Below are 21,322 nucleotides of genomic sequence, written 5' to 3'. Positions count from 1 at the left end.
CCAAGGGTTCCAGTTTCTGGGAGACAGGATTCTCAGAGCTAAAACTGGAAATGAAGATGTGGTCACCCTGCAAGGAAGACGCTTGCTATCCCTAGCACCAAGGTAGTGCACACTACCGGGAAACACTTCCTGCTAAATCAAAGAGGAGTTTTCCTGCGCGATTTCCCCCCTCACCTGCTAGAAGCCATGTGTGTGTGTGTAAGACCTCCAAGGCCACAAATCCTAGGGCATCTTGGCCCCAAACAGGAAAGCTAGGAGATTGAGTTCTTTGGGGTTCTCAGCATGGATGTGTCCCCATTTATTGGCCCAGTTTGGGTTGATAAAACAAAAAGCACGGGCTTCCCTGGTGGCGCAGCGGTTGAGAGTCCACCTGCCGATGCAGGGGACACGGGTTCGTGCCCCGGTCCGGGAAGATCCCACATGCCGTGGAGCGGCTGGGCCCGTGAGCCGTGGCCGCTGAGCCTGCGCGTCCGGAGACTGTGCTCCGCAATGGGAGAGGCCACAACAGTGAGAGGCCCGTGTACCGCAAAAAAACCCAAAAAACAAAAAGCACAATTCTTGGAATGGTAGCATTCATAGTTTTGCACACTTGCTTCAAAACATTGCTACGCTCTTGTGCTCACAAGTGGGCATGGTGTTGGGAAAGGCTGGGTCAGCATTGGAGAATTTCATCCCTTCGGCTCCATCCCCTTCAAGGCTTTCTAAGAACAGTCCTCATGCCTCTGGAGATCTGAGCTGATCACCAGAAGCGGGGACCCGCCAGCACAAAGCTTGTGCCTTCAAAGCCTGGGTGTGTCTCTTTTCAAACAGATGATTTTGGCCTGTGTCCAACTTCTGAAGGGCACTGTGTACCTACGCGGCCTTTAAAACATTTCTAAAGAAAGGGAGTTGGCGTGCAGGGCCACAGATTGTGAGCGCTGTTGTTGCCAGAGTGAAAGCGGAAGTGATCATTAGAACCTCATGTATCTACATATGGTCAAGAGTTTGCTCTTTACTCGAAAGGTGAATCCGTGTGAACACCCTGGGCTTTTTCCCTCTCTTTTAAAAAATATATTGAGCCAGTTAATACCTTGTCAGTGGCCCCTAGCAACCCCCTGGTGACTTTCCAGGAGAGGGCAGATCAAGAGAAGTCAGGTAGGTCACCTGATGCCTCGGCTGCTTGTGGGAGACGTTATTCTCCAAAACGTGACACTTGTAAACGGGCGGAAAGGCCAGCCCGCGCCTCGCGCTGGAGATTGCTGGCGTGTGGCAGTTATGTGGGTGCCTGTTTTGAGATTAGTTTTTAGTAACTAGGTTCACCCAGGGGACCTCGTAATCACTTAATTACTGATGTGCTCGTTGTATAATAATGTCAAAAGGTGTCTTGTCATTTTTATTTCATGTTTTTTTCAAGTTTCTCTGTGACTATGTTCCAAATGAAATACTCTTTGAGAACGCAGAATAATTTCTTCTGTGATGGGTGCCTGTTGTTTTGCAATGGGCATAAATAAGATACAAACTCTCAGTGATTAGCAGAGAGAAAGCGCTGGGAAATGGGGGCAGAGTCAAGGGGGTGGGGAGCCAGAGGAGGGAAAAGAGAACGAGAAGCTGGGTTGGGGCATGGTGGGGATAGCGGAGGCCGTAGCAGAGAGGAGGGTTTGGAGGGAGGGGTGGGGAATGGGCAAGGAGAGACACAGATAAGCTGAGAGATACACGTGTAGAATCAAGTAGACAGATCCAAACAGAGACTCACAGAGATTACCCCGTGATCAGAGAGAGACAGAGACAGACAGACACTGGTCTGGACAGACAGTAGAGACTGGTCCTTGTTCTTACGATATGCAAATATCCATCATCTTATGGATGACGCTGTTACCTGTTTGCCTCTTTCTGGCTTTAAAGCTCTATGACTCATCTGTGTTTGCATGTGTGCAGACTATTGAGGAAGCTGTTTCTTGGGCAGGTGAGATTTGAGAGCCCTTATAAGTAATTAGCACAATCTCTGGGGCCAGACCATCTGGGTTCGAATCCCAGCTCTGCCACCTACTTGCTAGGTGACGTGGGCAAGTAATATACTCTCTGTGTGTCTCAGTTTCTTCTTCTTAAAATGAGATTAATAATAGTATCTAGCCCGTAGCCTGCTGTGAGGGTTAAAGGAGATGATGTATGCAAACCTATGAGAACATGGTACCCAACATGTATTGACTGGTATTACTGCTATGCTTGTAAAAGGATCCTGGATGTTGTAGGACCAATTTTCCTTTGAGGGAATGTTCACAGAGCTAAACATATTTTTCTGACTACTGAAGAGGCTGTGTGTTCCTGCCTGGGGCTTTTGGCATTGACCCTTATTGCCGTTTGAGGAGAGAGTGAAAAGGTAATACGCTGGGAATAAGGAGTTGCCTCTTCTAGTCCAGCTCTGGCACAAACTATCTACGAGATGAGTTTCTTTGGATCTGCTCTCAGATTATAAACTCTAAGGGGGTCTTTCACTAGGTGATTGATATTGAGTCCTTTCTGGCATGTGAGTTTTATGATTTGACTCTGTGTAAAGGTTTGGTGGACTTGAGATTCTTGAAAAATCAGGGATTGATCATACAAGCACCCCTGGAAGAAAGAAACGTGTGTGCTGCCATTGTACCATTGACCCTTGAACAACATGAGTTTGAACTGCAGAGATCCACTTTTATGCAGATATTTTTCAGTGGTAAAGACTGTAGTACTGACTAGATGGTCTGTGGTTGGTTGAATCCTCCGATGTGGCCGAACTGGGGGTATGGAGGACCCACTCTAAGTTATATGCAGACTAAGCCCCGAGTTGGTCAAGGATCAACCATAGGTAAAGAGGTGAGGAGTCTGGCTTCCTATAGCCATGCTGGTCATCACGACTGTCAGCGTGATTTCCTTCTTTTTCTTTTTCCTTTTCCCCTGGAGGAGGAGCAGTGTTTGAAAGGATGCCACATCGAGATGTGCTGTGGAATGGAATATTATTCAGCGGTAAAACAATGAAATTGGCAGCAATGTGGATGGACCTAGAGAATATTATGCTTAGTGAAATAAGTCAGACAGAGAAAGACGAATGCTGAATGGTATCACTTAGATGTGGAATCTAAAAAGTAATACAAATGAATGTATATGCAAAACAGAAACCAATTCACAGATATAGAAAGCAAACTTGTGGTTACCAAAGAGGAGAGGGAAGTGGGGAGGGACAAATTAGGGGTATGGGATTAGCAGATACAAATTACTGTATATAAAATAGATAAGCGATAAGTATATACTGTATAGTACAGGGAGTTATACTCACTATCTTGTGATAATCTATAATGGAGTATAATCTGCAAAAATACTGAATCACTATGCTGCACACCTGAAACTAACACAATATTGTGCATCAGCTAAACTTCAGTTAAAAAAAAATGTGCTGGGCTTCCCTGGTGGCGCAGTGGTTGAGAGTCCGCCTGCCAATGCAGGGGACGCGGGTTCGTGCCCCAGTCCGGGAAGATCCCACATGCCGTGGAGCGGCTGGGCCCGTGAGCCATGGCCGCTGAGCCTGCGTGTCCGGAGCCTGTGCTCCGCAGCGGGAGAGGCCACGGCAGTGAGAGGCCCGCGAACCGCAAAAAAAAAAAAAAAAAAGTGCTGTGGGACAAGATCTTAGTTCAGAGAAGGCAAATTTTTCATCCTTTAAGATGAGTCCTGATCTTGTAATTTAGTCACAGATAACCTGTTTGCCAGACCTAAGCAAATGAGAACACCGGCCACGCCTGTCTCTGGCCCCCTTTTATCTCCCTTTCTATTACTGTCAGGCCTCTTCTGACTGTCTGATGTTCACCACTGTGTGTGAACCCTGTGTGTCTCACGCAACAAACCTGCCTCTTGCCTTTTCCCCAAAGGCAGCCAAACTCTACTTCCCTGGGTACTGCTGTCTTAGTCAAGGCTTGGCTAGTGTAGATGACTTGAAAAATTTAGCTCTCCGGGCCATTCTTGGATTTGAAAAGAGAATCTTTTAAACTACTGGAACGTTGAGGAAGATACTGTTTGAGCTGGGAGCTTTGTGAATCCCTTCCCAGTCACAGGTGGCCCTGGGCTCTTACCCTTCTACCCCAAATCTAACTGAACTGCCAGGGGCTAGAGACCAGGAGGCAAGATTGGGTTAGAATGTGTAAAGGTAGCCTAATGGTGAAGAGCATAGGCTTTGGAGTTGACAGACGTGAACCCTACTCCTGCCCTTGGGTTATATCACAGAATCTGTTTATTCATCTGTAAAATGGGGGTAATAATGATAGAGAATATGGTTGTTGGGAAGATTAAATGAATCAGTGTATCCAAGGATGTTTGCCCATTTATGGCCCATAGGGAACACTTGATAAATGGTAGCTACTACTCAGGGCTGGCTTCATGGGCATGTGACCTGTACAGGTGCACGGGGCACTGCTCTCAGAAGGGCCCTACGCTTGGGTAAATGCTTTCTGTCTCTGTCTTTAAAATTCTTCATAATTTTTGAACAAAGGGCCCTGCAGTTTATGTAGCCAGTCCTGCTACTTCTGGACTGCAGTTGACCTCCACTCACTCATCTGACCCCACTTCTTACACGCCTCTCCCCTCTCCATTGCTTGTTGCTCCCCCCGCCCCATCTCTGAAGGGCCTGAGTAAAAAAAAGTAAGGATCATTCCTTTGGGAAAAGAACTGTGGTTCATGGCCTAAGAATATTCAAATATAGATGTCTTTTGTTGACTCCACTTTTAGAGCACATCACCTCTAAAGTCAAGTAGCAAAAATGAACCCAGGTGGAAAAGGATCCCCTGAATAACTGTGATTGAAGGCATCTGGGTGGAAAGTCTTCAATGGGCTGTGCCCCTCCCTCTCTGCCTTCCCTTTGCTCGTTATCAGACTCTCCCAGCCAGTGTTGGGCTACCTCTATTTACCATCTGTCTCGTAAAGGGTCCTGACTTGAGTTATTCCCAATAGCAGTGACCTCTGATTATTCAAAGAAGAGTTATCTAGAAAATATACTGTTTCTGTTTAGAGTTGGGAGCCTAAAGAGAGGCACAGAGCAGGCTACAGGCACACCCATGGCCTCACCTTCTGTGTGTGAATGAACACGATGAGCCCTGGCCTGAATCTGGATAAATCCTGTAGCAACTTGGGCCTCAGTGGCCTTGACTTATGATTTCTCAAGTCGTGTTCAAATCTAGCATTCTTAGACTAGCACATACGTATTAATTTGTTAAATATTAACTTAGTGACAAGCAAGTTGTTTGGAAAATCAAAGACAGGTCTCCCATCAGAACTTGAGAAGTGCTGGAGTCCGCCTTCTTCATTGCAAAGACCCCCGAGGCCTGCCCGGACCTCCGGGGTTGCAGAGCGGCACGTTTAGAGATTAAGGTTGGTAGACTGGGATCTCTGCTCCAGGTAGGAACTAGGAGTTCAGCCTAGTTCCAGCCCCTTTGTATTTACAAGGGCCCCTGCTGGGCAAGAGGTGCCTATAGGCATATGGGACCCCATGGGCTATCTGTATGTTCTTAACTGAGAGCTGGAATTGGTAAATGTTCTGTCTAGGACTGAGAGAGGCATAGCTGAGGCGCAAAGTCGGGGTTGACTTCTTGGGAGAGTAGCCTGTTTTGCTGCCTGTGTGTCATGTAAATGTTATCAGTCAGTGGACAGAGAACAGGAGGCAAGAGGGCAAACGTGGGTGGCGGTTGTAATTTGGAAAGTGTGAATGAGTACTTGGCTTCTTCATTAAGTTTGCTGTTGATATAGTGAGGCTCCTCCTATGGATAAGATATCTGTATTTTAATATCTCAGACACCTGTCTTACTCAACTGGCGTAATCTGTGGCTCCTTTGGGCTGCTGACTGGTTGCTTGTCTTGAGATTTTGCAGGTGATTTGCTTGATACGGCCCTTCATACAGTGATTCTTAGAGTACAGCTAGTAATCCGACAAGGCCAACAAGCTGTCCCAGGTCACTTATTCTTCTTACATGTCAGGAACCAAGCCTCTCGAGGCTTCAGTATCATTAAAGTCCTGCGGGTCACACCAAAGCCCACCAGCTCACTTTTCGGTACTTATACTGATGCGGCTGCTTCTGTCTTACAGGTGCTTACATCATGCCGAGCCTTCCTTGTCACAGCACGAATCCCCACCAAGGTAAGTGTTGATGAGTTTCCTCCTTCCAACACACACACACACACACACACACACACAGAGCAAAACGCACTCGCTTCTCAGTTGCGTACGCTTATGAATTAGGCCAATGTGTCCAGAGTTCTCTTTGCACAACCATATTTTCCTTCCTTCTCCCTAGAAAGCACCTAACCATTTCCTCCTTTGTTCCCTCTCCATGTTAAAGGCATCCCAAGAAAAGTGGCGAAGCATTTCATGTTCCATATCCCCGAGGCTTGTGGATTTCAGTTATTTTTCTCTCTCAACTGGGGCAGGGTTTACACTTTCTTCAAGTCTAGTTCTTATTTCTTTGGGTCCAGTAATGGCCCATTTTTCTAAGGCTTTGACACGTGGGAAATAACCTTCATAACTCTACAGAGTGCATTACCGGGAACGTAGCCACCTAGCCCTCTTTCATGGGCAGACTCTGGTGTTGCCTATGAAAAATAACACGGTGCCACTTGGTTCCTTAAAAGATCTAACATTTTCCATAAGATGTCCTTCGTTATAGGGTGCAAATTAACATTTGAACTGATAGCTCATGAATTAGGCATCATAATTGCTTCTTTTATTTTCTTTATGGTAACAGAAAGGTGTTGACTGATTTTATAGGATATGAACTCACCTGCCCACAAACCCAGGAAAATGGGGAAGGTTTGGGAGGCGCTTTCAGCCTTGCTCCTATGTTTGTGCTGCAGTGTTATTTGCTCATTTTCTCAGTCCTTTCTTGCTTCTTAAAATTCAACATGTAGCCACTGTCTTGTGAATACCTACTTATGTGCTGGACACGGTGCTGTAATGCAGTGGACTTGGTAGGACTGACAAACTAATGATTTGCATGATTTTTGTTGAACTTTGAGAAGTTACCAACCCACTTTTTTTGCTAGTCAAAGGCCATACTGCCTTTTTTCTTTCTGATCATACAAATGCTAAATTTTATAAAGTTTCTCCGAGGAATGAGGCTTTGTATTATCCCACCCCTTTTGATAATATAAAGTGAGTCTTTATGTTTATAATGTGTTATAAGTGAAATCAGTCATTATATAAATGGTGTTGGACTAAATTACCTATATGCTAAAGTACCTGAAGGCAGGATATGAGGAAGTGTTAACCATTATCCCGCTGGTGAAAAATTAATTGTGGAAGGAAATTTTATGGGCTTGGGAAAATAGTCAAGCAGCCTATTGAGTAGAAGGCTCCTGAAAGATATGTTTACCCTAATTAAAAATGTTTTGACACAGCAGAAGGTGTATTACCTCTTGGGAAGTCATCTGCCTCCCTTCTGTTGCCCCCTCCTTGCTCTGCCCCTGAGGGAAGGCCCAGCTTTACCCCAAGATGTATATAACATCTCACATCGGCCTGGCTAGGGTAGTTTGGACATTGGTGCTGATTTCTGATACTGTCAGCATCACAAATAAAGGCAGATCTTCTTCCAAAGTGACCTGCCTGCAGAAGGCTGGTTTTCATGTGTCACAGTGCACCTTGGCTAAGAAGCAGAACCGGTGTCAATGACATTTTTCTGGGGAAATAATTATATTCAGAACAGTAGTGTACAACAGCCCCGATTTTCACATAGGTTTCTTCTCTTTTCTCTGGGGGCTGATTAATTAAACATTTTCTTCTTTTGTCCTTTTATTGTTAAATGTACCACATACGCAGCCAAATGCACAAAATAGAAATGTATATCACCGTGATTAATTGCAAAGCAGATACCTCTGCAGTCACACGCAGATGAAGAAGTAGAACTTTGCCATTCCCTCCAGAAGGGGGGAGGAGGGGGGCGGGTGATTGTCAAATCAGGGAAGGGTCTACAGAGAAGCTGGGCTGCAGGATCAGCCTGCGTCAACCAGGCAGATAAAGGGGTCTCCTGCTGGTCAGAGGTTTAGCAGTTTGCAAGAGCACAGTGTGTTTGGGGAGCTGAGATGTGGGCCCAGAACTGAGTAGGAGGCTGTGGAGGGAGGGAAATTGGTCAGAAAGATGGGCAGTCATGACATGGGTTGCTTCATGTGGAACAGCTGGAGTTCCCGAAGGAGCATCACATAATCACATTTAGATTCGCTCTGTTGCCTCTTGGGTGGGGACTGTCTTGCTGAGGGTAGAGGTGGGCCTTGGATGATTCCTTCCCCTTATCTAACTGATCACTTGTATCTGTGGTTCTCTCTCTCTCACTCTCTTTTTTTTTTTTTTGCGGTATGCGGGCCTGTCACTGTTGTGGCCTCTCCCGTTGCGGAGCACAGACTCCGGACGCGCAGGCTCAGTGGCCATGGCTCACGGGCCCAGCCGCTCCACGGCATGTGGGATCTTCCCAGACCGGGGCACGAACCCGCGTCTCCTGCATCGGCAGGCGGACTCTCAACCACTGCGCCACCAGGGAAGCCCTGTGGTTCTCTCTTAAAGATGTCCTCAGGTCTTCCTGCAGCCTGCCTGTGTCTCAGCTTCCTAACTAGTCCCCCTGCCCCCTCCTGCCCAGTGACATTCTTTAAACTGTCTTCCGGGTGGGCTGGAGTCAGGAGGGTCAGTGGTGGGAGCTGAGAACAAAGGCCTGTTAAAAAGAGCCATGGGTGAGATTAGAGAGAATGGCTTGAACCTTGCTGTGATGTCGGTCAGTGTGTCCCCATATCTCCCCTCCTCACCATTGATAAGAACCAGGGCTCCGATGAATCGCGTGCTCAGCCTGGCCCCTTACTCATCCCTGAAACTGCAGGGTCTACTTCTCGTTTCTGTCTTGCCCTTGTTCTTTGAATGCCTCTATGCTTTGGCAAATTCTTCTTCTGCTGCCTGGATTTCCCTTTTCACTCCTTCTTTCTTTGACACACTTGAAGTCATTCTTCAGGGCCTAGCTGGAGTGTCTCAGTGCTTTCCTGGTTCCCTGGCACTTCGCTTATTCCAGGGACAGCACTGAGGTGCAGCAGAAGCATCCTACCTGACCTCCAACTAACCTCCCCCAGCCAAATTGACCAAAGCTGCCCATGCTAGTCCTGATACACTGACTGATGCCAGCTGCATCTTCAGAGCTGCTAGGTTATAAGAGACTGTAGCTGTTTACACCTGTTCCCACCAGTTGTATGAGATGCCCACCAAGGGTCAGTGGTTTGCTTCCAAACCTATTCATAGCAGTTATAATTACAGTAGTAAATTGTAAAAAAGATATTTTACATATCAATGAAATAGGCTGCAAAAGGAGAGAGTATCTGTGAAATACTGAATGTTGGTAAAATAATTCACTTTAAAAAATTACTGTCTTGTTAAGGACCGAACAACTGTTAAAGGCTGGGGGGTTGGGGAACATAATAATCTAGAGAACTTATGCCCTCACATTGCTTTCCCAGTGTCTTCAAGCTCTCACTCCATTTTAAAGAGTTTCAGTTGGAAGTTGTGTGTCCTGCATTTACGGGTGTGGTCCACAGAGGAAATGCTACTGGAGGGCCAGACAATGGGACTTGACTCAAAGAAGAAAATTTGGCATTATGTCCAAGGCTAGCAGATGAAAATGTTTATAAGTTTTAATTTGAAATAAATGAAGGTAGAGAGGTACTGTTTTTAGAGAATGATTCCCTGCTTGAAATGACTTTTCAAAATCCACCGAGTATAGATCTTGATAATGATAAGTAAGAAGACGTCCACTCTAATGGAATGTTTGAAATGTGCCCCCTATGCTGCATGTAACCATGGGAGGACAAGATAAATGTCTCATTCCTCTTTCCAGTCCTGGCACACAGTGGGCCTTCCATAAATTCTACTGGTTGGCTGTGTGAATGACGAAAGAATGAATTATCTTTCTACCTCCAGCCCTCATCACCATCCTGGGGATTCAGGGGTTCTCTGTTCTAAAATTTATCTGACCAAATGTGTAAAGGTACAACATAGCACCAGCAGGCAGAACTAAGGGTCCTATGGGTTTGGTTCTGAATGGGTTCTTTTTCCATTACATTGCTAGTTTTTTTTTTTTAATAAATTTATTTATTTATTTTTGGCTGCATTGGGCCTTCGTTGCTGCACATGGGCTTTCTCTAGTTGCGGCGAGCAGGCTTCTCATTGCGGTGGCTTCTCTTATTGCAGAGCATGGGCTCTAGGCGCGTGGGCTTCAGTAGTTGTGGCACGTGGGCTCAGTAGTTGTGGCTCGCGGGCTCTAGAGCACAGGCTCAGTAGTTGCAGCGCATGGGCTTAGTTGCTCCATGGCATGTGGGATCTTCCCGGACCAGGGCTCGAACCCGTGTCCCTTGCATTGGCAGGCGGATTCTTAACCACCGCGCCACCAGGGAAGTCCCCACATTTCTAGTTTTAAGACGAGAGGGTAAAATAAACTGATCCAACTCAGTTCTTCATTGTCTTTAGTACCAGGCCCTGTGACTGTTTGTACTGAGATGAGAGACTGAAAAACTGGGAGAAAGATTAGTGGCTGTTTTCCAGGAAAAATAGGCAAAGAGTGTGAGACTAGAGGTATTTTGAAGAAAAAGAAATGCTGATTACAGGAGAAGTGAGGAAGGGACACTTGTTATTAAAATGGAAAGGAAATAAATCATCATTTATGTATATACACAGAGAGAGAGAGAAGACTTTAACTATGTGTGTTTCATTGAAACACAGATTAAAATTCCTAAATATTGTATTCTTTTAAATCCATTCAAAATATGAACTCTAATGAAAGACAGTGGAAGGAAAGATGACTCCAGTAAGTGGTCAGAGGGTAACCCAAAGAGGTAAAGGTTTAGAGAGAAGGGAAAACAAACGTTGTCTCTATCCTGATCTGATTTGCTGAAGCAACATCTTGAAATAAGAGAAAAAAAAGTCTATTTAGATGACTCCCTTCATCTATTCATTTCTCAGTAAATAAATACTGGAGTAGAAGTACAGAAACTTTCCATTGGGTTTGTCCTTGGATGAAATTTAAAAAGTCAGACTTGGAGTTTCCTTTCAGCCCTTTGGGAAAGTGAATAATGCTTTTCCTGAAATATGCTAGATCAAGGTCATGTTGTATTGAATGTATGGAGATATTAAACCAGCCTACCTTCAGAAGATGCCCAATGTTTTGTTTGCACTGGACTGTTTCTAATTGTAGCATTTTTACTTTGAATTATAGGTTTTAAAACCCTCATTACAGGTCTTTATTTCCCCCTCCTCCCTCAATTGCAGCTCGAGGTAACCTTCAGCTACCTGGAGATTCACGGTGTCCTGTGCAGCAAGCCAACTCAGGTGGGTGTGAATAACCTGTTTGTCATTACTGCAAGGTCAGAACCTTTCTTGAGTTTCTGACACCAGCTAATACCTTCTATTTGGTTCACTATTGAAAGTTTCTTGAGATAATGTGGAAAAACAAGGTAAGGGAAAATGGAAGTTTCTGCATGAGAGACTGAACAGGGGCTAGGTGGGAGGGGACCGGGAATTTGTGATAAGGGAAACACGTTCTCCATAACTCAATTTGAAAAGAACAATTAGCTCTTACGTTACCTGGCCATGTAAACATGAGAGTACTGTTCCTTAGAGATGTTGTACAAGTTACAGCAGTAACATTTCATAGCTATTCTACAGTAATCTGTAAGATCTTTCTGGGAATAGAGTGATAAGTGAATCTTTTGGTATTAATAAAATGTAGATTTTTAACAACAGCATTATTGAACTATAAGTAACGGGCAGCCAACTAAAGTGTACAGTTTGATAAGTTTTGACATGCAGACCCTTGAAACCATTACCACAGTCAAGATGCTGAATATACTCATTACCTCAAGGTTTTCTCAGGCATCTTAGTAAACATTCCTTCTTGCCTCCTCATTCGTAATCATCTACAGGCATCTACTCTCAGCACTATAGATTAGTTTGCATTTTCTAAAAATTCATATGAATGGAATCATACAGTATGTGTACTATTGTCTGCCTTCTTTTAGCCAGTGTAATTAATTTGAGACTGATGAATTTTGTTGCATGTCTCAATACCTCATTCCTTTTTATTGCTGAGTAGTGTTCCATTGTATGACTATATCACACTTTGTTTATCCATCACCCACTGATGGACATTTGTGTTGTTTCCAGTTTTTGGCCGACAAGCAAAGGTGCAATGAACATTTATTTACAAATCTTTGATTGGACATTGGCTTTTATTTCCTGTGGGTAAATATCTAGGAGTGGAGTGGCTGAATTGTATGTATGTAAATGTATGTATGTATATAGTGTAAATATGTATGTAAACTTTTTAAGAAGCAACTAAATTGTTTTCCGAAGTGGTTGTACCACTTTACGTTGCCACCAACATTGTGTAAGAGTTCCAGTTCCTCCACGTCCTCCCAACGCTGGTATGGTCAGCGTTTTAATTTTTAGCCATTTTAATAAATTTGTAGTGCTTTCTCATTTGTAGTTTTAATTTGCATTTCCCTAATGACTAAAGATGCGTGGAGCATCTTTTTATCTGCTTATCTGCTGTCATATATCTTTTTGGTTCAAGTGTCAGTTCAAATTTTTTGCCATTTAAAAAATTGAGTTGTTTTCTTATTAAGAGTTCTTTATATATTCTGAATACAAACCCTTTATCATATATGTGATTTGTACATATTTTCGCTCAGTCTGTGGCTTCTTTCTTCATTTTCTTTACAGTGCTTTTCAAAGAGTGGAAGTTTTAAATTTTGATGAAGTTCAATTTATCAGTATTTTCTTTTATGGATCATGCTGGTATCATAGTGAATAAATCCTTGATTAACCTAAGGTCACAGATGTTCTATGTCTTCTAGGAGTTTTATAGCTCTGAGTTATACATTTAGGTCTATGATCCATTTTGAGGTAATTTTTGTGTATAAAGCAATATGTGGATCAGTTTTTTTTCCCCATTATGTATAGTATTTTTACTTGTTCAAGTACCATTTGTTTGAAAGACTGTCATTTCCCCAGTGAACTGGCTTTCGCTTTTGTTGAAGATCAGTTGTTCACGTAAATGTTGGTCTATTTCTGGACTCTGGTCCCTTTAATCCTGTCCCTTTGGTCTATTTGTCTATCCTTATGCTGCTCTCACACTGTCTTGATTACTGAGGCTGTTATAGTAAGACTTGAAATCAGATAGTGTGAGTCCTCTAACTTTGTTCTTTTTCAAAGTTGTTTTAGTGATTCTAGGTTCTTTGCAATTCCATATGAATTTTACAAAAAGGCCTGCTGAGATTTTCATTGGGATTATATTAAATCTATAAATCAGTTTGGGACGAATTGACATCTTTTTTTTAAAATTTTTTTTGCGGTACGCGGGCCTCTCACTGCTGTGGCCTCTCCCGTTGTGGAGCACAGGCTCCGGACGCGCAGGCTCAGCGGCCATGGCTCATGGGCCTAGCCGCTCTGCGGCATGTGGTATCTTCCTGGACCGGGGCACGAACCCGTGTCCCCTGCATTGGCAGGCAGACTCTCAACCACTGCGCCACCAAGGAAGCCCAGAACAGATACTCTTGATTTACTTCTATCTTTGAGAGAAAGCATCATTCTTTTTCCATTAAGTGTGATTTTAGCTGTTGGTTTTCATAGATGCCCTTTATCTGGTTGAGGAAGTTCTCTTTTATTCCTAGTTTGCTGAAAGTTTGTATTAGGAATTATTGTTATATACGATTATTGTGTGCTTTTCTTTTCTTTTGTTAATATGGTAAATTTTATTAATTTTTCAAATATTAAATCAACCTTTCATTCCTGAGATTAACCCCACTTGGTTCTGATGTATTGCTCATTTTATATATTGTTGGGATTTCATTTTTTAAAATTTCGTGAAGGAACTTTGCAACTATGTTAATGAGACTTATTGGCTGTAATTCTCTCTTTCTCTCTTTTAAAATGTTTTAATCTGCTTTCTGTATTAGAGCAATCATGGTATCATGGAATGACTTGGGAATTAGTCCCCCCTCTTCAACTGTTTTTAGAAAATTCTGTGTAGTGTTGGTGTTAATTCTTCTTTAAATGTTTGGTTGAATTTCCAGTGAAGTCATCTGGGCCTGGAGTTGTCTCTTAGGGAAGGTTTTTAACTACAAATTCAGTTTCTTTAATAGATATGGATACATTCATATTTTTTTTCTTGAGTGAGCTTTGGTAGTTTGTGTCTCCTAAGAAATTTATACATTTCATCTCAGTTGTCATATTTATTGGTATAAAGTTGTTCATAGTATCCACTTGTTATCCTTTAAATATCTGTAGACTGTCATTCCTGATATTGATAATTTGGTTCTTCTCTGTTTTCTTTTCCATGTCAGTCTGGCTAGAGGTTTATCAATTCTTTTGATCTTCTCAAAGAACTTGCTTTTCAGTTGCATTAGTTTTTCTCTATTGATTTCATTGATTGTTTTCTATTTCAGTGATTCTTACTCTGACCTTTTTATTTCCTTCCTTCTACTTATGTTTTTTTTGTTTTTAAAACTCTAAAGAAAATGTGTGTGTGTGTGTGTGAGAGAGAGAGAGAGAGAGAGAGAGTGTGTGTGTGTGTAGTTTGCTGATAGCATTCGTAAAAGAAATTGTCAAAATCATCACTTTATGTTGATTGAGATTACATACAAATCCTTGGAACTTTCCCATAGTTCATCTTAGAGCAATGTTTTATCCTATGTTTATCATTCTCCAAGAACTGGCGTTTGGAAGAAAAATTACAGCACCATATATTTGCCCAAATGGGCAAACATATGCAGGAGTGAGTGATAACTCGTGAATGATGACATAACCAGGGCCTTCTTGATGGTCTTAATTCAGGAATGTTTATGTTTATGATTTTGGGGTTGGGATGGGAATAGAAGGGCGCTATTGAAATGCCAGTGCCAAGGTTATATTCAGAATATAATTAGACTGTGGTATTTAATTATGAGAAAGGATGTTGATATAGCAAGACTAATTTTCCCATGTGGCTGCTGAAACTGCTCTTACTACACTTATGGTGCTGTCTGTTCAATATGTCCAGCATTCAGAGGAACTGGGTGTAAAGCAATCCACCTTAGTCCCATGGAGCTGTTCTGTGGTTGTAAGTACCACAAAAATAGCTCTACAACATGACCTCAGTTTGACTTTGTCCCATGGTACGGACCTTGGGAATGAAATTACTATATAGTGAAACAGTGGTACTACTTCACAGAGGAGCTAGCAATCCAGACACTTGGAATACGAGTCACTTAGTGGTATTCAAAATTTGATGTTTCAAAATTGCCTATGGTGCTTTTTAAAAATACTCATACCTCAGCTATTGGGTTTAAGACAGGCTACAAGGATGTATTGTACTACATGGGAAATATAGCCAGTATTTTTAATAACTATAAATGGAGTGTAACCTTTAAAAATTGAATAAAAAATCAAAAAGATACTGATACATCCAGCAGCTCTACCCCACCCCGCTGCCACACACACACACACTTTCTCACACACACACACACACACACACACACACACACACACTCTCTCTCTCTCTCTCTCTCTCTCTCTCTCTCTCTCTCTCTCTCTCATGACAGTTAGGCTTCGATATGTCTGGGTTGGGCATTTGATTCTGTTGTGTTCCAGAGGTTGAGAGTGAATAACCTGTGTAACCTCAGGACCCTTGCTGTCTCTGGTTTTGATTTTCTCTGATGTGAAATCATAAGGATGATCGTGTCTGCCTGTGGCACTTGCAGTCTAGCCTCGATTAGAACATTTTTTTTCTGATGTTCTCTGGGGTTTATTAACTTCTCTGTCATTGCTATTTTTATCATTATTTCATTACAGTTTGTAAATTCCAATAAAATGCCAGGGGGTACACACAATTCATGGTATATGAGTGAGAGTGAGTGAATGTGTTGTTGAGTTTGTGAAGTGTGATTTTACTGTTGCTCTTTTCCTCTTTCTTGTGAAAATGGGGGAGACCTTCATCTTACTTTACAAGTCTCCTTGCCATCACACTTTCTGGTGTTCAAGTTCTCTTGCCGTCACAGTCAATAAATAGAGACCAAAAGTTGTATAGTTTTATAGTTATAGAATTTTTGGACCTTTTTTTGTACAACTGAAGTACCTGCTAAAAATTTTTTTTTTAATTATAAGTTAATTATTTGCTACGTCATAGAACGATTTTGGTAAACCACCCCTGGCTGTTTTTGTTAGAAGAAAGAGAAACACTTTACAGATCTGTTGGCTGGGGTTTAGTAAAAAGTGCTTTTCTTGGACTTCCCTGGTGGCGCAGTTGTTAAGAATCTACCTGCCAATGCAGGGGATAGTGGTTCGATCCCTGGTCCGGGAAGATCCCACATGCCGTGGAGCAACTAAGCCCATGCGCCACAACTACCGAGCCTGCGCTCTAGAGCCCGTGAGCCACAACTACTGAGCCCACGCACCTCAACTACTGAAGCCCCTGCACTGTAGGGCCCACATGCTGCAACTACTGAGACTGCGTGCTGCAGCTACTGAAGCCCGCGGGCCTAGAGCCCATGCTCTGCAACAAGAGAAGCCACCGCAAGCAGAAGCCCACGCACCGCAACAAAGAGTAGGTCCCGCTTGCCGTAACTAGAGAAAGCCGGTGCGCAGCAACGAAGACCCAACGCAGCCGCCCCCCACCCCCCAAAAAAAACACAAAACTTAAAGGTTAGTTAGGTGGTTCTACCTTAAAACAAGAGGCAGAGTGGGCTTGGAAACTTGAGTCTTAAATAGGATACTAGGGCTTATATCGCTATTATTTTAAATGTGTATTGGTTGTCATGAATTATGTTCTGCTAGGTGTCTAAGCAAAAATTGTTTCAAACATTCTATTTTTCCCCAGCTGAAATAGGAGGAAAGAGATATTTGAGAGGGAGTTCTTTTTCCTGATGAAATGATTTACTGTGTTGGTCTCACCTCTATCACTTTGTTGTAATGCTTTACATTATGCAAAGGTGGTGACACATTATGCAGGGCTGGATGAATGCTTTTATGTGAAGTTGAATTTTAAAGGCCTCATTTCTTCCCACCTGTCACCTTTTCTTCTTCCGTGTCATTCTATTCAATCCTGTGCAATTAAGGATGATTAGATGTTAAGATTAAGTGGAATTAGAATAAGCTAATTACTAATTACTCGTACCCAAACTGTGAACTGAATAGATGCACTAGATATGAAGAAAGAAGAAGTACCTTATAGTGAAAAATATAATTACCTGTGGTGGGAAGGTAGGGGGTGGGGTGTGGAACATAGATAAGGTGGCTGCATCCCAAAGTATCTGGCTTTTTAAAACATACATTTGCCCAGATAGGTGCCTATAAAATATCTGAGCCTCATTTCATAAAGCAGTTTTAGTCTTACTTAAGACACCTCACTGAAGTGTTGCATCAGTAAATACCTCCAAGTACAATAATGCTTGCTGCCTCTTTGGGGGTAAATATCTCTTGGACCAGCTTCTACAAGACCGGGGCAATCTTTTGTCTAGAGAATTTCAAAGGCAGTGCCATTAATTCCTTGAGGAATGAATGTGCTGAGAATTAGGATTAAAAAATGTTTTTTATATAGGGAGCCAACTAACTGGTACAAAGGTGGTAATGTATTAAATACCTGTTAACAGATTCTCCTAGGGGTACTTACGAAGAAGTAACATTTTAAGGACTCAGATCACTGAAGTCTTTTTCTTTGATCTCATCATTTTGACAAATAGATTGGATTGCTTGTTCTTTTAACATAAACACTCTGAAAGACAGATTATTTTTTTAAAATTCAGCTAATCATAGGACAACCTAAAGCAAATCTAAAAGCTTCTTTGTCAATCCAGTTGGCTAATCGCACATTAAGGGTAGTGTTTCCCCATCATATTTTTGTACAAATTAAGTAACAACAGGAGGTAAATGTATAAGGATATTTGGATGCAGTGATCATCAAAAGGACTGAATTGTACATGAATATTTTTGAGATCCAAGATAATAAATAGTATTTTTTTTTAAAAAGAGTGATTGAAGTCAGTTCTTTTTATTTGGAACGTGTTTATAATCAACCTGTCTTCCCTTTTGTGACCTGCCCTTTTTGTCAGGTTGTTTTATACTTACTTGTAAGACTAGCTATATGACCTCAGTTCAGCATTTTTGGACATCTCCAGCAGTTACTATAGGAATGAGTCTCGCCTAGCATGAACGTTATTACTTTGTTCCCTTTGTATAATCCTTTCCAAGTATCCTGTCTTCTTAGAATAGTTGAAGCTTTTATAAGCACTTGATTTTTCTTTTGTTATCAGGCAAAAGGTTTCACCATTTTACTTAAACATCTCATGATGTGTCTTGTTTTTAAAACACATTTTACAAAAAAGTGACTATTGGGTTATCCTCCGGTGCTCACTGAAGGAGGTATTCTTACTTACACTGGATGCTAGGGATATGACAGACTTTGTAAGTCAAGGTGAAATCTTGGTAAAAGGAGAACTCACCTGCAAATGTGGCTATTCAGTTTCCATCACCGGGGGTGGGGGTGGGGGTGGTGGTCTGTTTGAATCTGCAGTTTGGCCCTTAGAAACTTGCTTCAGTTTCTGGACGTTTCTGACAAACTAACCACCCTCTACCCAAACAGTTCTTTCAGTCTTAAGGTTAAGAGCATTATTTTAAGGAAGTGCTTCTTAAGAGGCTGGTATTGTATTAGTATCTATCAGCGTGAGTACAGAAGTTCCCCCTTAACCGCAGTTTCACTTTCTGTGGTTTCAGTTACCTGTGGTCAACTATGGTTGGAAAATGGAAAAATCCAGAAATAAACAATTCAAAAATCTTAAATTTCATGCTGCTCTGAGTAGCATGATGAAATCTTACGCTGTCCTGCCCCTTCCCACCCAGGACTTGAATCATCTCTTCATCCAGCGTTTCCCACCCGTTAGTCATTAGTAGCCAGCTAGGTTATCAGATCTGCTGTTGTGGTATTTCAGTGCTTGTGTTGAAATAACCCTTATTTTACTTAATAATGGCCCCAAAGCACAAGAGTCATGACACGGGCAATTTGGAAGTGCCAATGAGAAGCCATAAAGTGCTCCCTTTAAGAGAAAAGGTGAAAGTTCTTGATTAATAAGGAAAGAAAAACATTTGTATGCTGAGGATGCTAAGATCTATGGCAAGACCGAATCTTCTATCTGTGAAATTGTGAAGCAGGAAAAAGAAATTTGTGCGAGTTTTGCTGTTGCACCTCAAATTGCCGAAGTTATGACCACAGAGTGTGATAACTGCTTAATTAAGATGAACAAAGGTATTAAAGGAAGTCATCAACAGAGTGAAAAGACAACCTACTGAATGGGAGAAAATATTTGCAAATGATATGACCGATAAGGAGTTAATATCCAACATATATAAACAGCTTATACAACTCAACATCAAAAAAACAAACAACCTGATTAAAAACTGGGCATAAGACGTGAATAGACATTTTTCCAAAGAGGAAATGCAGATGGCAAAAAGACACATGAAAAGATGCAAAACATCGTTAATCATCAGGGAAATGCAAATCAAAACAATGAGATACACCTCATACCTGACAGAATGGCTGTCATCAAAAAGAACACAAATAACAAATACTGGCAAGGATGTGGAGAAGAGAGAGAAGCCGTGTACGTGATTGGTGGGAATGTAAATTGGTGCAGCCCCTGTAGAAAACAGTATGGAGGTTTCTCAAAAAAACTAAAAATATAACTACCTTATGATCAGCAGTTTCAGTCCTGGGTATATATCCTAAAAACCCAAAAACACTAATTTGAAAAGACACATGTACCCCAGTGTTCATAGCAGCACTGTTTACAATAGCCAAGATATGGAAGCAGCCTAAGTATTCACCAACAGATGAATGGATAAAGAAGATGTGGTATGTGTACACACACACACACACACACACACACACACACACAGAGGAATACTACTCAGCCATAAAAAAGAATGAAATTTTGCCTTTTGCAGCAGCATGGTTGGACTTGGAGGGCATCATGCTAAGTGAAATAAATCAGACAGAGAAAGACAAATACTGTGTGATACCACTTATATGTGCAATCTCAGAAATACAACAAAATAGCAAATATAACAAAAAAGAAAGACTCACAGATATAGAGAACAAACTAGTGGTTACCAGTGGGGAGAGGGAAGGGGAAGGGGCAATGTATGAGCAGGGGATTAAGAGGTACAACTATTAGGTAGAAAATAAGCTACAAGAATATATTGTACAACACAGGAAGGAATATAGCCAATATTTTTATAATAAGTATAAATGGAGTATAAACTTTAAAAATTGTGAATCACTATCTTGTATACCTGTTACTTATATAATATGTACATCAATACTTCAATTACAAAAAATGGAAAAGGCATTAAATTTATACAGTAAGATGTTTTGAGAGAGACCACATTCACATAAATTTTATTATAGTGTATTGTTATAATTGTTCTATTTTATTATTAGTTAATTGTTGTTAATCTCTTAGTATGCCTAATTTATAAATTAAACTATCACAGGCATGTATGTATAGGAAAAAACAGCATATATAGGGTTCGGTGCTATCTGAGGTTTCAGGCTTCCATTGGGGGTCCTAGAATGTTTCCCCACGGCTAAGGGGGGACTGCCGTATATAGTTTACATTATTTAAAATAAAAAAATCGAAGGAATTGGATCCATTATTAAGCAGTGTCCAACCTGGTTGTTGCAGATGGTTGTGGAAACTGAGAAGTGCAGCATCTCCCTGAAGATGGCATCACCTGAGGACGTGAGCGAGGTGCTGGCACACATCGGCACCAGCCTGCGGAAGATCTTCCCTGGCTTCTCCCCATTGTGAGTTCTCCCGCGGGAGGGTGAGGAGAGCAGAGACCTGGTCTCTCCCTCAAACTGAAAACAGCCTTTCTCTTGCCCCTTCACTTGGTTCCTCTCTCATACTTTCTTCTTCTCTTAAACATTACATGTTACAACCCTCTCTCAAACCTTTGTGTTTTATGTCTGAGATTTTCTGTATGGCTGCTCTTTATTTTTATACTTTTTGATTCAATTTTTTTAACATCTTTATTGGGGTATAATTGCTTTACAGTGGTGTGTTAGTTTCTGCTTTTTAACACAGTGAATCAGTTATACATATACATATGTTCCCATATCCCTCTTGCATCTCCCTCCCTCCCACCCTCCCTATCCTACCCCTCTAGGTGGTCACAAAGCACCGAGCTGATCTCCCTGTGCTATGCGGCTGCTTCCCACTAGCTGTCTATTTTACGTTTGGCAGTGTATATATGTCCATGCCACTCTCTCACTTTGACACAGCT

The 21,322-nt window shown here is 42.0% G+C and overlaps 1 protein-coding gene across 13 annotated transcripts in view; it reads left to right on the top strand.

Annotated features, from left to right (window-relative positions):
- The window catches only part of CARMIL1 (capping protein regulator and myosin 1 linker 1), a 316,706-nt gene that overhangs the window by 116,982 nt on the left and 178,402 nt on the right, over positions 1 to 21,322 (top strand). For all 13 annotated transcript variants that reach the window (XM_060307233.1, XM_030881247.2, XM_030881244.2 and 10 more), the window contains 3 exons: positions 6,077 to 6,127; positions 11,276 to 11,335; positions 20,722 to 20,843. In XM_060307233.1, the coding sequence (XP_060163216.1) occupies positions 6,077 to 6,127; positions 11,276 to 11,335; positions 20,722 to 20,843 (233 nt within the window). The remainder of the gene's footprint in view (positions 1 to 6,076; positions 6,128 to 11,275; positions 11,336 to 20,721; positions 20,844 to 21,322) is intronic.

Source organism: Globicephala melas, chromosome 11 (genome assembly GCF_963455315.2).
Source record: "Globicephala melas chromosome 11, mGloMel1.2, whole genome shotgun sequence".
NCBI classification, from domain to species: domain Eukaryota; kingdom Metazoa; phylum Chordata; class Mammalia; order Artiodactyla; family Delphinidae; genus Globicephala; species Globicephala melas.
The sequence above is the reverse complement of the archived record's forward strand: the minus strand, read 5'-3'. Positions and strand labels throughout refer to the sequence as shown.